Consider the following 16,323-nt stretch of genomic DNA (forward strand, 5'->3'; position numbering starts at 1 on the left):
CCCTTGATTGACATTTTATCAACCAAAAATTTTTAAAATTTTTTTTTTTTTTAAAAAAAAAAAAAATTGTGTATGTGATGGTATTAGGTTCCAGATCTTTATCAGTCATTTCATAAAAGCAACTTGAAGGTCGTTTGCCTTGCAAAGCCTTGAAATCATAACAATAAAAAGTACAATGCTGGGTTTTATGTCCATTTCCATCACCCCCTTCTAAAAGACTGAAGTATATATAGAAGAATTTTTTTTTTATCTTTTTTAAATGAGCATTGAAAAAGGTACGAAGAAGAACATCAAGTTTGATACCTTCCAGCTTCATATCATTAAAAATATCACAAGCTTCCCGCAAACAATTTTCTTTGCAATAACCACGTATCAACCTTGTATAAGTAACAAGATCATGAGTTCAACCTTAGTCATCAAACACCCATCTTGCTAGTTTGATTTGTCCTGCCCGACATAATGGATCTATGAGCTTATGGTACATACTTTTGCTGAGTTTGGTAACCAGTGCTAATATTGTCTTAAACTACAAGAGAGCTTTTGTGTTATCACCTTGATAAAAAGATTGGTGAGCATTTTTATGGCAAGACCCTTTGCCCGACATAAAAGGGATTTTCTGTAAAATTTGCTTCCCGGTAACCATTAACCATGGCACTATAATCTTCTAAACACTTCTCTTCATACTAACTGAAAATGCTTCAGCTTTCTTCATCGTGCCTTCCATACACAAGCCTTCAATAATCATGTTGTGTGTATCAACATCAGGTTCATATCTTATCTCCTTCATTTCTTTAAATATATATTCACAAAGTCATCAGGTTTGCCTTGAAGACAACAACCACAAATCATAATTTATTGAACAGTTCATTGGTGTCTTCTACTTGTTTAAGTTTGCATAAAGCATCCAATGGTACATTGTAACAAAACTTGCTAAGGAAAACCCCTATAAGTTTGAACTCTTGAAATATTAATATAGTTTTAGAAGCCAAGCCCACATGATAGAAACATTTTAAAATCACATTAACAATCAAAAAATTTATTTTAATTCCCTTTAATATCATTTCATTGTGAAAAGCCAAAGCTTTATTTATGTTCCCCAATTTGCTATACCTAGAAATCAAAGCATTGTGTATATATGCATCAGAAACAACCCCTTGTCTTTCCAAGTGATGCTACACACTTTCAGCTTCTGCAAGTTTATTCTTATCTAAAGTTAAAAAAAAAACCCATGTATCATAACTGTGTAAGCAAAGGCACTCAAAGGAATGTTTTCTCCTTCGCATTTCAAGAGCACTTCATAGCCCGCATCTAACGTTACATTCAAAGAAAGCCTTTCAATACAAGTCGAGTAAGTAAAAGCATTTGTGTTACCCTTCGTTTCTTCATATATGTGAACAACTCCACTGCTTTTTCTAAACTACCCTTCTTACAAAAGGTCTTAATCATAATAACATATGCATATATTCAAATTTAGCCCCAGCCTCTTTGGTAAAGAGCTAAAGCAGAATCCACTTTCTCACACTCTATTAACTTGCTCAGGAAAAAGTGACATGATAATATAAACCAACCATATTCATGATGATTAGTATAAAATAATAAATCAATAGCCTCATCAAACATTCCCACACTACCATAAGCCTTAATAATTTCATCAAAGACTTAAACTAACAACCCTTCTTCACAGAGGGCTTCAAGTAAATCAGTAGCCTCAAAATTCCGATCATTCTCTTTTCTAATGATTTCTAATAACACACATTCCAACCTCTTAATCCAGCCACCGCTACACTATATTCTCACAATTGCCACAAACATATTAACATTATAACTGAATCCAAATAATTTTAACTGTTCAAAGTATGAAATTGCAATTTTAGGTTCTTTTCCAAGACCATTAGGCCTTTCAACAACTTCACGTGTATTCAACTCCAAAGACCCACTATTAATTTAGTCCATTTGCTTACTATTCAAGCTAGATTCTTCTAATTCAAAATCTGAAGAGATTGGTCACAGCTGGGTAATGGCTGAACCTGAACAGCACCGTATCAATTGAACATGTTTGATGTATTGTCTAAATGAAAATAACTTCACAACTGTCACTAATTCTCACATGAAAATACAATGTGTATTATGCAAATTGTATGTTGCAACTAAGGTTAAGCATGAATAGAAAAAGATAGACATAAAGAAGAAGGTTACTTGACAGAAACCCTACTGAAAACGATGTCGTCAAGGAAGTTGAAGCCATAATTTGATTGGCGGGGGCGGGGGCCTTCCTTTTGCTCTTTTAAGTTTAGAAACCTCCTAACAAACATTCACATGGCAAAATGAGTCGGCAGGTCAATTCGTGATATATTATGTCAGTTTCATATCATATCAAATTTAAATCGATTCTAACACAAATCTATTTAATAATTGTGTTAAAATATTTATATCCTAATCGAAAAAATAAATAGATTATTTAATAACTCGCTTAATATTTATATCAAATATTTTCACTTCATTACATGTACATATACGCACACACACACATATATACATATCTATCAATATTTTAAACATTTACATTATTGAAGTTCTAATTTATATAGAATTTTGTAAATGAAATATCATGTATATGTTCATCTTCCAAAAAACAAAGAGAATTATATTCAATATTTAAATTTTGATAACATGAATATACAAATTGATTTTAGAATAAAAAATATAATCGTGTCATTAGTCAGGTAAATAGGTCAAGAACTTTAATTTTAACCCGCCACGGAAAAAAAAAAGTGTCAACTCAGAGTGTCCATTTAGTAATTATGTCAAATTTTGACAACTCATACTTATTTATTCGTGTTGTTCGTGTTAAATAATTATGTCCTGACAAATTTTACTAGCTAGAGTTGACACTAACCTAAATTTGTGTCAATCATAGGCTTGGTTTCCAAGTTTGTGTTATTTTAATTGAAAATATTTTTCTTCAAATAAATATTTTTTCTTAGAAATATAAAAAAATATAATAATAAAAGACCAAGTGCTTGGTAGTACACAAAAATTTCAACTTAATTGAACCAAAAAATAGTAAGATTATGGTCCCTTATATGCAATTTTAAATGAAATCAACTATACAAAATATTAATTATTAGAACATGCGACACTTGAAACTTACACATTGCCACAAAAAGCTTGGAAATCAAGTCATACAATAAAAACTTGTTTTGCAAGAAGTAAAAACAATAGAAATAAGTAATGGAACTTGCTTGACAAGTCATTTTAAAGGTGAAAAATATTTTAATCATGCATAAATTATTTTTAAAAAAATATTCATTTTACAAGTCAACACCCTCGCTTCGATCTTCATTAACAAAGTACATGGACATAAAATCCTTAGGAGAAAAAAGAAATAACAAATAGGTGGAACGGTCTATTATTACATTTGTATTGTATTATTATTATTAAAGAAAAAATTATTTGCACTCTAAAAATTACTCTAAATACTCTAATTTTAATAAAAATATGTATTACAAAACTATCTATCTTGTGAATTATTATTAACGAAAAATATTATAAATCAATATTATATAATGACTTTGAACACTCAGATAGCACACTCATTGTTCAATTTATAATTCTTATATCTTAAACCCTTAAACTTTTATCTCTAACATTTTAATTAATATTTAGATGAATAATCGGAAAATCAATTTTGAGAAAAATTTTGACTATAAAATATGTGTGATACTTTTTATTATTAAGAAAATAAAATGAAACAAAAATAATAAAAAAGAACCTTTTTTTATTATTATGTTCTTATTGCAAGTTATTTTAGGTGTAAAATTCAATATTGATATAAATAAATAAATAATTAATAACTAAAATATATCAAATAACTTTTTTATAACTTTATGTAATTACATTGTTGTAAGTATATGTTAAATATTTTAAAATTAGTATGTTGAATAGTTTTACTAGTATTTTAAATAAATAAAATTAAAGCAAAGGATATTTTTGAAATTTTAAAAATTGTATAAAATAAAACTCAATTTTTTAGAATTAATAACAGAGGGTTAGGGATGGCAAAAATCCCCACGGGGATGGGTACCCTCGGGGATTTTCCCCATTCGGGGAGGGTACGGGGATAATTTTATACCCAATTTTTTTTTCGGGGAGGGGACGGGGAAAATTTTTTACCCAACTTTTTATTCGGGGAGGGGACGGGGATGAGGTGGAATCCCCATCCCCTACCCATTTCCCCATTTTAATTTTTAATTTTATTTTTATTTTTAAAATTACTAATAAATAAATAACAAAATTATAAATATTGTTAAAAATAATAAATATTAAAATAGTTGTATGTTGGGAAAGTGGTCACCCTTTGCCGGGAATTAGTTGAAGAGTATTAATTGAAGTTTTCACCAACTGTTTATTGCTTTGATTATACTGGTAGTAGTTCTTCTACTAGATCTACAGGGGATTCTTATAAGAAAGCAACCAAATGGATGACAGGTTTTAATGATTATGTAAACAATGGAGATTGTGCAGTTGTTGCAGATGAATTAGATTCATATTTGGATGAGAAAGTTATATCTCGGATGGAAGATTTTAATATTTTGAGTTGGTGGAAGACAAATGCTAATAGGTATCCTACATTAGCTCGAATTGCTAGAGATATTTTGGCAATTCCAATTACAACAGTTGCTTCTGAATCAGCTTTTAACACTAGTGGTAGAGTTGTGAGCTCATACCATAACAAACTTCATCCAAGCACATTGGAGGACTTAATGTGCTGTCAAAGTTGGTTACGAGCTTACAATAGCGGTATGAGTTTATTTTAATATGATTAATTTAAAATCGAAAATAAAAAATGTATTAGACTATTAATTATTCGAGGACCGGGGACCCTCGGGGATCCCCTGTTATTATTCGGGGAGGGGATGAGGATTCTCTCAAGCAATTTTGACGGGGACGGGGAGGGGACGGGGACATATACAAAACATCGGGGATGAGTATGGGGAGATTGGTCCCCTCCCCTCCCCTCCCCATTGCCATCCCTACAGAGGGTTCAAAGTAATATTTAGGGTACGAAAATCTTAACTCTTTAAAAAATATATTAAATTTAATTCAAAAGGGGGAAAAAACGTATCGGATTCGAGTAGGGTTTTTAGACTGTGCACAAACGAAACGAGGGCGGTCTTTTTATGCTGTCGTCGTTTCGCACTCGCACACGAATCTTACTCTTGTCGCCTCTTTTACATTCAGCTGCTGCATCAGTCTCCGACGCCATCGTCTCTTTGGCAGCAATCTCTTCGCGTTCTCCCTACGCATCATCGTCATCGTTATCATCAATCATGGTATACACGCTGCATCACCCCATTCAGTTCATCATGGAATCACATTGACCTTATTTCTATTTACCTGCTCATTTTTATTTTTTAATGTATTTAATTATTCGTCGAATTTGTAGACAGAGCCTGAGAAGAAGATTGAAACCGCTGAAGACCTCGAGCGAAAGAAGAAAAAGGAGGAAAAGGTAATTTCGACTCATCCATATTTCTACGTATACGAATACGTAGCTTTATATATATGTTATATATGTTATGTGTATCTATATGTGTTTGTGTGTGTGATGATGTGTAGGCTAAGGAGAAGGAACTGAAGAAACTGAAGGCGTTAGAGAAAGCAGAGCAAGCGAAACTTAAGGTGATTTTCATTTTTCGTCTTTCATAATTTACTTTTGGATTTTGTGTTGTCTTAGTTGGTTCTGCTGGTTGTTGATTGACTGGAGTGGTATTGATTTACTTTATTATATTTTTAAAAAAATTTTGAAGGCGCAACAGAAGCAAGAGCAGGGAGGGAACAGTTTGAAGAAAAGTGTAAAGAAGAATGTGAAGAGAGATGACGGCGAAGATAATGCCGAGGAGTTTGTTGATCCAGAGACGCCCTTGGGTGAGAAAAAGAGGATGTCTAAGCAAATGGCCAAGGAGTATAATCCAAGCTCTGTTGAGAAGTCGTGGGTGTCATTTTGGATTGAATTTGATCAATAGAATCAATGGAAGTAGTTGAATTTGAAATTTTTTTGTTTGACCTATTTTCTATTTTTGCCTAGGTGGTATTCGTGGTGGGAGAACTCTGGATATTTCATTGCAGATAACAAGAGCTCGAAGCCATCCTTTGTGATTGTAAGTGATTAGTTCCTTTTTCTTGATTAAATAGGTTGTTTTGCTTGTCATGCGTTGATGAGCTTACTACTCGTGACAATTGAAGAATAGTGAATAGCTAAACGGTCATGGTTGTAATGGAAAAAATTATACAAGGACTACTATCAGCCAGTACTGTAATTTTGTACCTTTCATATCAGGCATTTTTTTTTTTTTGGCTGTACAACTAACTGGTATTGATGCTATTGAGTGAAAATGGTTGTATATTTTGTTGAAGGCAAATGAATGCATTGCATTTTTGTATTATGCATGCACCAGATATAAAACCTAGATTTTCCAGATCAGCTTTAGTTATCAAATTTATGCTTCATTATATTTAAAAGTGCCATGGGTTAGAATTTCATATGATGTGAATATCGCCATTTTGATGTTGGGTGTACTAGAAACATTTTTTGTTGTTAGGTATGCATGAGGTTTATAGTTATTATTTTTTAACTTCTTTTTTTAATGTTTGGATGCTGTCGTGCAGGTTCTACCCCCACCAAATGTGACTGGTGCCCTACATATAGGACATGCCCTCACAACAGCCATACAGGTTTTGTAATAACATGTTTAGTCCCTTGTTTTGCTGATAGTTTGACTTTTATAATGTATTTGTCGATGACCTCTGATATTTTGCAGGATACAATTATACGTTGGAGGAGAATGTCTGGATATAATGCCTTGTGGGTACCTGGCATGGACCATGCTGGGATTGCAACACAGGTAGTTTTTCTTAAATTTGATTAGCCAACCTCAGGATGCATGCTAAAATTAAATGCAATTCTCTTTATCAGGATGTCTATCACAATGATGTTAACTTTACCGGTTTACCTATGCTCTCAGGGGCTCTAGTAATACATGTCAAATAACTCTTAGAGATAGGATAAACAGTAATTATAGAAGTTGTTTTTCTGTTCATCATGAACTTGATATGTTATTTAGCACTCTTGCACATGGTGTCACACTCATGGTCTGGTTCATCTATTCTGCTTATCGTGTCCTATTATTATATATTGCAAGCTTAACACTATACTATCTGATATAATCAGGTCCTTTATACATTGGCCGCATATCTATAACCTGTTCGAGCATGTAAACATAGAAAATTTTCATCCATAGAATACATTTTTTTTTTGGGGGTTCTTACTTTCTTTGAAGTATATTGAGTATTCATGATTTCATTGCTTTTGCACGGTCTTGCCATAAAAATCCACCTAAAAAATGCTTCAATGTCACTGCTCTGGGTGTTCGATCCCAGCTATATGCTTCGGGAAAGAGGAAAGTTGTTGATATTATTATACTGTTTTGGGTAGATTCAGTAATATTGTCTTGTAGCCAACTGAGTTTAGAATTTCTCTCTAGTGTATTTCCTTGGAATGTAGCTAATGCAGTGACTATGGGCAGATAACAAAGCTCCATGCATTCATAGGCCTTAAAATTTGATCTATTGTCTGTAAGTAATCCTTGTGTATTCATTACCTGACCAAAATTTTACTACGACCCAAAAATTTTCTCTTTCATTATGATACTTTTGTCAATATTGTATTCCTTGTTATTGTTATTCTAGTCTCCTAACATCTTTCATGTAGCTGGCTGACTGGAGTATTTGGTTCCCATTTGGTAGGTGGTTGTAGAGAAGAAGCTAATGCGTGAAAGGAAATTAACTAGGCATGACATTGGCCGTGAGCAATTTGTATCTGAGGTGAATTTCAGTTTTCATATGCTTGTTCCTATTTTAAGCTTATGGATTATCGATTGTTCATTACTGAAATTCCTATACGTACGTAACCATTGGTGGTCTTGTTGATGTTGTGGTGAAAAGGTTTGGAAGTGGAAGGATGAGTATGGGGGTACCATATTAAGACAGCAACGTCGGTTAGGTGCTTCTCTTGACTGGTCCCGTGAGGTGAAAATATAAGCATTTTCGCTCTACTATGTTTTCAGTCTTCTCATTTAGTTAGTTCTTTAGAGATTTTGTAGATATATTATTATTTCTTATTCTTTGTTTTTCCAGTGCTTTACGATGGATGAAAAAAGGTCAAAGGCCGTGACAGAGGCATTTGTTCGGCTATACAAGGAGGGTCTCATATATAGGTTAGTTTGTTAGAAAACTATTTTTGCATTTCTATAATTTCCAGTCATTTATGCTGTTGAAAAGACTTTATATTTACTTGCTTGGGTTGATCTTGTTGGTCTGTGCTTTTCATTTCTTTTTCTGTTTCATATTTAGGTGTGTATTTTATACAAAGTTTCAAATAGGTTTTGGTTTATTCAGTGAAGAAGATTTTAACTTGTGTACCTCCAGTTCACTTTTGTAATCCTTTCCCCTCTGTTTCTCAATGAAGGTTTCATTGTTTCCTATAAACACAATTATTGAATTGTTCTTCTCTCATTTAATTGTGATGAGTTCTTGATGATAATTATGCTATTTTAAGTTCCTGGAGAAAAGGCTTTTGTGTTAAACTGACAGGGCCCTGTAAAGCTTGCTCTTTGTAGCTTTTTTTTTTTTGTAGCTTTCATTGTACAAAATCTTTATTCTATCTGGTTGTTTATACAGTCTGATGAGGATTGCTTCGATTTTTATACTTGTACTCTTTCTTTTGCAGGGATCTTCGGCTAGTAAACTGGGATTGTGTCTTACGGACAGCTATATCTGATATTGAAGTGAGCCACTTCTTTTACTTGGTGCAATTCTAGTTTCTGGATTCTCGTGCTTAATTTGAAAGTTTCTTTGTTTTTATAGGTGGATTACGTTGACATCCCAAAGAGGGAGATGAGAAACGTTCCTGGTTATGAAAAACAAGTGGAATTTGGTGTTTTAACATCATTTGCATATCCTCTGGAGGGAGGACTTGGTGAGATTGTTGTTGCCACTACTAGGGTGGAAACAATGCTTGGTGACACTGCCATTGCTATACATCCTGAAGATGCAAGGTACAGTCATCTGCATGGAAAATTTGCCATTCATCCATTTAATGGAAGAAAAATTCCTATAATTTGTGATGCAATTCTGGTTGACCCGAAGTTTGGGACTGGAGCTGTTAAGGTAAGAATTATCTTCTTTAACTAAGACTACTGGATGTATGCTGATGTTTACAGTGCTCTGTAGGCATGCCAACCTTTTACAGTCCAACCCTAAATGCTTTTGCAGATAACTCCAGCCCATGATCCAAATGATTTTGATGTTGGCAAGCGACATAATCTTGAATTTATAAACATTTTTACTGATGATGGGAAAATAAATAGTAATGGAGGTCTGGAGTTTGAGGGCATGCCACGTTTTAAGGCTCGTGAGGCTGTGAATGAAGCATTAAAGAAAAAGGTATTATTGCTGCATCATCTATTGTTAGTACGTTCACTTTTATCTCATGATACCAATATTTATTAAGTTTTCTTCTTTCTGACATATAGGGACTGTATAGAGGTGCCAAAGACAATGAGATGCGCCTTGGCCTTTGTTCAAGAAGCAATGATGTTGTGGAGCCAATGATAAAGCCCCAGTGGTATGTTAACTGCAATAGCATGGCAATGGAGGCTCTTTATGCAGTTATGGATGATGATAAAAAGAAGCTTGAGCTCATCCCGAGACAATATACTGCTGAGTGGAGAAGGTTTCTTCTTGTTATCCGAATTTTTGGCATAAATAATGACAAAAACAGGCTATTGGAAGAATTAAGGCCTTTTGCATATTCTCCCTGGAAGTGTTTTTCATTCATATAGTGTCTTGACTTTCAAAAATATTCTTCGAAATTACCAATTAAAGAGGGGAGGAAAACTTTGAACTGAGATATTAAACTTCAATTTTCTAATGTTTAACAACATTTAGCTTCTTCCAATAACAGGGTAATTTAATTGTATGTTTATTAATTTTATTACATGAACTTTGCTATGTTACCTGGTTACATTTTGTGTTGATATGGTTACATCCCAGTCTCATGTTCTGATATTTGAATGTGGCAGATGGCTTGAGGCCATTCGCGACTGGTGTGTCTCACGTCAGCTCTGGTGGGGTCACCAAATTCCTGCGTGGTATGTTACTTTAGAAGATGATGAATTGAAGGAACTTGGATCATACAATGACCACTGGATAGTTGCAAGAGATGAGAAGGAGGCACTAGCTGTGGCCAATAAAAAATTTTCTGGGAAGAAATTTGAAATGTGTCAAGATCCTGATGTGCTTGACACGTGGTTTTCTTCTGGTCTCTTTCCATTATCAGTTTTGGGTTGGCCAGATGATACAGATGATTTGAAGGCATTTTATCCAACTTCTGTCCTTGAAACTGGGCATGACATTCTCTTTTTCTGGGTCGCTCGGATGGTGATGTTAGGAATCAAACTTGGAGGTGAAGTACCTTTCACGAAGGTATGTGAATGCTAATTCTTGATTAAATGCGACTTTTCTATTTCAAATATGATTAACCTCGAATGAGCCTTTTGTTAGAAGCATAGCTACTTAGATATGCAGCAAATGTTCCACGTGGCTTTGACAGGGAAGAAATAAGTTATGCCTTCCTGGTGTTCTGACACTCTATATAGGGTTTTCTTTGTTAACTCTTGTACATGAGGGGAAAATGTCATGTTTCTGGTAAAATACATGAAGCAGATACATTAGGTCATTTTATACGATGCAGGTTTATTTACATCCAATGATCCGTGATGCACATGGGCGTAAGATGTCGAAGTCCTTGGGGAATGTTATTGACCCCCTTGAAGTTATAAATGGGATATCCCTTGAAGGTCTTCACAAGAGGTTGGAGGAGGGTAATCTGGATCCTAAAGAGCTCGAAGTTGCAAAGAAAGGACAGAAGGCAGACTTTCCTAATGGTATACCTGAATGTGGTACAGATGCTCTTCGATTTGCACTTGTTTCATACACAGCTCAGGTTCATGTTTCTACCTGCTGAATTCCTTAATGATTTTAGTCTCCAAACTCTTTGAGTCACTTGAATCCATGGATCTAAGTTAATATTTTTCTTCAACTTCTGTTTTCAGTCTGATAAAATAAATTTAGATATCCAAAGAGTGGTCGGTTATCGACAATGGTGTAACAAATTGTGGAATGCTGTTCGATTTTCCATGAGCAAACTTGGGGAGGGTTTTGTCCCTCCATTGAAGTTACATCCACATAACTTGCCGTTTAGCTGCAAATGGATTCTCTCAGTGTTGAACAAGGCCATATCTAGAACTGCATCATCGCTAAATTCATATGAATTTTCAGATGCAGCCAGCACGGTGTATTCGTGGTGGCAATATCAGTTTTGTGATGTTTTTATTGAAGCAATTAAACCATATTTTGCTGGTGATAATCCTGCATTTGCCTCTGAGAGGAGCGCTGCACAACATGTTCTTTGGGTGTGCTTGGAAACTGGCTTGCGGTTGCTTCATCCATTTATGCCATTTGTTACTGAAGAACTGTGGCAGCGCCTTCCGCAACCAAAGGGCTGTACTACAAAAGAATCAATAATGTTATGCGAATACCCATCAGCTGTAGAGGTAAGTTCTAGTTTTAGTAACTGGAAAAGATTATTCGAGATGGGATTAATTGTAGGTTTCTTACCTAGCAATCTTCAGTTGTTGGCAACTTGGCATTCTTTATAACTATGGATAGTCATTTAGTCTTTAAATAAGGTCAGCTCGACAGTTCTTGATGATGACGAAAGTGTGTTTTCAGACATTACTTGATTTAATTTTTTAATTTCTGTCTTGGCCTAGCTTCTTTTTTATTCGACTCTTTGCAGGGTTGGACCGATGAAAGGGCTGAATTTGAAATGGATCTTGTTGAGTCCACTGTGAGATGTATTAGGTCACTGAGGGCAGAGGTACTTGGGAAGCAAAAGAATGAAAGGTAAAAAGATATTGGAGAGATTATCATGTTACAAGCATGCAGCTTAGGATAGTGTTTCCTTTTTGCATTCATCTATTAGTATGCAATTAACTCTTTTTCCAAGATTCCCGATTAAACTACAATTTTTTTCGCATTGAGGTTATTTTTCCTTGGAAAATTGGTATTGGCCTAGCTCTTAACTAAGAAGGGTCTTCATCTTTGAAATGTTGGGGTCATTATGCTTCTAGGCCCTTTTTGTTGGAGAGAAAGGTGGGAGAACGGGATATGGGCCAATTCCTCCCAAATTCGGTGGGGAAACTAATTTTTGAACAATGTAATACTTTACAAATTTGCCCTGATCCACCCTCTTCCATTTTTTCTACCATGCCAAATCATGGGAAAAATACTACTTCTCTTTGTCCTCATAATCTGAAAACTTGGGAGAAATGTGATGGACCATTTTCTTAACTTATACCCAGAAAGAGTATTCAAATAACTTATCATCCAAACAACTTGTCATTCCTGTAAGCTGGCATGGTACTTGTTTAATTATGTTTTTTCTTTCTTTATATCTTTTAGCTCATAGCTTGTGTTTCTTTTACTTTAAGGGTAAGATTTGGGTAAGAAATTAGCCTCTTCCTTTTCTAATCGGATGGATCTGTCCTTGCTTCAAATTACCTTGTTAAATGTCAATTTGATTCTCTCTACACTGTTTAAGTGGAAATAGTGTTAATAGCATTGCTACACTAATTGTTTTGTCTTCAGGCTTCCAGCTATTGCTTTTTGCCAAACTAAAGGAGTCTCAGAAATTATCAGAAGTCATGAATTGGAAATTGTAACACTTTCCACTTCATCATCTTTAAAGGTATGCATCCTTTTGTTGCCTGCCTTGTCTTTTTTAATGCAAATTATCATCATGCATTGCATTGCATTGCAGCGGATTAGTGTTGGCATCTTTGAGAGTTAATCTGCATTTGTGGATTTATCATTGTGGAGATACGGAATCAGTTGCTGATGATTTAATGCATGGGATTACCAACTCATATCTCAAATCTATGAAATCATCATTGGTCAAAAATGGATAAAAAAGAATTGGACGAACGTATCAAGTTCATACATTTATCATAACCTTATCTATCATTTTAATGTGCCTTAGTTTGTGAATCCAATGCCTTTTGGTATTATTATGTAATCTTTGAAACTTATAGGGTCATTCTTTATACATGTCAAGTGCATAATATTTACATTCTTCAAAACAATTTCTTTTTCAGCTTTGTCAATTCATTAAGCATAGTTACTATTTTGTTGCAGTGGTTTTACTATGATTCTACATTTAAACCAACTTTCTTCATATAATTAATCAATTCTTCAACTGTTTCCCTTCTCCTCACAATCCATTCACACCAGGCACTGAGCTTTGGTTTACCGCCTTTGAAAATTGTTGTTGCTTAAACATTCAACAGGTTCTATTGAGTGGAACTGATGAAGCTCCAACAGATTGTGCGTTCCAGAACGTGAATGAAAATCTTAAAGTTTACCTTAAGGTTGAAGTTGACATAGAAGCAGAGCGCGAAAAGATCAGAACTAAGTTGACTGAAACACAAAAGTAAACGCTGGCTCCACCATTTTTATTTTTTTTTTGCCTTTTGGCATCTGGGGGTTATTAATGGTGTTTTGATTTCAATATTTGAATCATAATGTTATCTCTATCCGAACAGGCAACGGGAGAAATTGGAGAAGATAATTAATGCTCCTGGTTATCAAGAAAAGGTTCCATCTCGAATTCAGGAAGACAATGCTGCAAAGCTCGCAAAACTGTTGCAGGAAATCGACTTTTTTGAAAATGAAAGCAACCGTCTTGGGAATTCAAACTAGGGCCGGAAAAAATGGCAAACAAGTGTAGACAATGATGTTTTTAGCTCTATCAAATTTACAGATATATATTTTTTACCAGTAGCGATATGCTCACAAAAACGAGCACAAAGGTTTGCACAAAACGGTGCGTTTTGTGCAACCTTTAAAAGACGACTCATAATTTCACAAGACACGCGCACGTTACATTTCATTCTCCCTTCACTGCAACAGCTCGGTTTTCATTCTAAAAAGCTCCTTTCATTGCAACAAAAACGCAGCAGCTTTTCATTCTCCCTTCGCTGAACTAATGACAAACAATATCACCGCCTCACATTGTTCAAATAATTTGCAACATCACTTGCATGAATCTGTTTTTTAAGCTCAAGTTTACATTATTTAAAATAGTGAATAGCATGAAAAAAGCAAGATAGTAGCCCAAGTTTACACAAATCTATTGTTTTACCTTCCTTTCACATTGAATTCTGAGTCAAGGAGAAGAAATCCATTTCCCTCAGCATTTCCATCCTTATCTCCAAGGCATGACACCAGGATATCACCCGAAGCAAGGCAATGAGCCGTGCGAGGATAAGATAATCATGGCTTCTGTACAAAATTTGCAGGCTCAACAACTTTATGCAAAGAGGGAGCCCTTGGAATTTTTTTATCTGTCAACTACGTATATACAACCAGATCTGAAAGTAACAACGATAATTTATTTAAATTCTTTTTCTTTACAAATCTTGATGCATTTATATAAATCAATTCGTTCAAAATCCAAAGCTAATATCAATACAACTCAAAATCACGATACCCTCAACAATAACCATTCAAAATCCAAGTGGCCCAAATGGGGTAGAGAGAGTGATGAAACTGAGATCGAGAGATTGGGGGAGATCGGAGCCGAGAGAGTGTGGCAAAACAGATCCAGCGAGAATGAGGCAGTACAGAGCTTAGAGCGAGAGAGAATAGTGTCTAGAGAATGAGGAAGCTGCTAGGTTTTTGTTGCAGTGAAAGGAACAAGGTTTTTTGTTGCAATGAAAGGAGGCAAACGTGAGTGTGACGAGCTGGGAAGAGCATGAGCGTGAGCGTGTGTGTTCTTGTGCACGTTTGAAGAGCGTTTTAAAACAAAACGCACCGTTTTGTGCAAACGTTTGTGCGCGAATGTGTGAGAACATCATTTTCCTATTTTTTACATGTACTTTCAAAAAAAAACTTTACATATATTATTGGGGACTCGTGCTTCTGCTGACCCATTGAATAGAAATCTTCACTTTTGAAATTTTGAAAAATATGTTGCATTACACTATCATGTGTTATAAAGTATGTGTTCAGTTTTCTTTAATTAGTTGAACAATTTGCATACAAATAGCAGCCAATCATTTTTATAGAAAATGTGTATGCACTGAAAATGAACTTTTAGCTATAACATACCTAAAATCTGGCTTAAGAAATTACAAGAAAATACTAGTTTAGTTATAAAAAAAAGAATGAAAAAAAGGAAATATTTCTCATCCGTACAATTTAGAAGTTTCTTTTATTTCTATATATTTATATTTTTGCGGGTAAGATCTTCCACTACTGATTAGTGCTAGACTTTTTTTGGGGTTCAATTGTTATTATTGCGACATGGAAATGGTATCATATCTTGTAACCCATTTGACTACAATGGCAGAAAGAATTACGGCATATATGGTGCCATTAATCCAGCATCTAGCCCCACCGAAAGAAGCTTCACAGTTCAATACGGAAATTTCTCATTTTCCATTGTGTAATCAGTTATAACTCTGGCCAAATGAAATGAATTAATCTTATCCTCAAATTAATTCTAGTTTCAAGTATTGAGTATTCAGTTAAGTCAACCTACACATAGTTTCTTTAGTACTTGCATGGGGCCTTATAGCTCTAAATTCGTGGCAATTAATTTATTTTCCCTATCCCATTTCCAAGTTCTGTGGGACATAGAATTTGGGAAGATAAGCCCCTTATCACCGACAAATCTTTCCGGTTGGTTCTTTGATTGATCTTAGTTTCAATTTGTTTCTGAAGAATAAGAAAAAATGGTCACCCAGCAATAATAGGCGAAAATGATTGATTTCCTGAACTGTTGTACATGGCTTGAACCCCACTAAAGACTTTTCAAAACTTGTTAGCCCTAACTTCATCTCAAAGGGCACCGGAGTTTCAAATTGTTATGCATTTTTATAAAGTCTCTTTCGCTATGTCTATGCGATCATTGTAAATTGTATTGAAAAGGACTTCAGCATTGTTGCCAAATACAAAATGCAAGATTCAAACAGTTCCAAGTGGAAAATTTGAACCCAATGTTCAACATGTTCATTTTAAATGCTATGACATTATTACCATCAACTTCTCGAAATTGAAAAGATATGTCTAAATATCGGCTAATAATTCTCCCGTCTATCTGTTCGCACATTTTAAAATATGTAAATTTGATATTGAACA

General features: G+C 34.6%; 1 protein-coding gene across 1 annotated transcript; it reads left to right on the plus strand.

The window, feature by feature from the left end:
* Positions 1 to 4,945: 4,945 nt before the first annotated feature.
* LOC18031451 (valine--tRNA ligase, mitochondrial 1) lies at positions 4,946 to 13,962 on the plus strand. The gene is made up of 21 exons (XM_006422158.2): positions 4,946 to 5,333; positions 5,447 to 5,512; positions 5,620 to 5,682; positions 5,811 to 5,992; positions 6,089 to 6,161; positions 6,670 to 6,735; positions 6,822 to 6,905; positions 7,807 to 7,884; positions 8,005 to 8,088; positions 8,197 to 8,276; positions 8,789 to 8,846; positions 8,926 to 9,228; positions 9,334 to 9,504; positions 9,594 to 9,793; positions 10,143 to 10,545; positions 10,814 to 11,065; positions 11,175 to 11,675; positions 11,921 to 12,027; positions 12,772 to 12,871; positions 13,470 to 13,612; positions 13,725 to 13,962. Exons 1-21 carry the CDS (start codon positions 5,181 to 5,183, stop codon positions 13,879 to 13,881), a joined length of 3,324 nt encoding a protein of 1,107 aa, XP_006422221.1. The 5' UTR covers positions 4,946 to 5,180; the 3' UTR covers positions 13,882 to 13,962.
* Positions 13,963 to 16,323: the final 2,361 nt, after the last annotated feature.

Source organism: Citrus clementina, unplaced genomic scaffold, assembly GCF_000493195.1.
Source record: "Citrus clementina cultivar Clemenules unplaced genomic scaffold, Citrus_clementina_v1.0 scaffold_9, whole genome shotgun sequence".
In the NCBI taxonomy this organism is placed as follows: Eukaryota; Viridiplantae; Streptophyta; class Magnoliopsida; order Sapindales; family Rutaceae; genus Citrus; species Citrus x clementina.

Excerpts from the sequence above, each read along its gene's own strand:
- LOC18031451 (XM_006422158.2), top strand. The coding sequence starts at position 5,181 with ATGCTGTCGTCGTTTCGCACTCGCACACGAATCTTACTCTTGTCGCCT. Across the intron at positions 6,162-6,669 it reads CGAAGCCATCCTTTGTGATT|GTTCTACCCCCACCAAATGT; the intron begins GTAAGTGATTAG and ends GCTGTCGTGCAG. Across the intron at positions 8,089-8,196 it reads CTCTTGACTGGTCCCGTGAG|TGCTTTACGATGGATGAAAA; the intron begins GTGAAAATATAA and ends TTGTTTTTCCAG.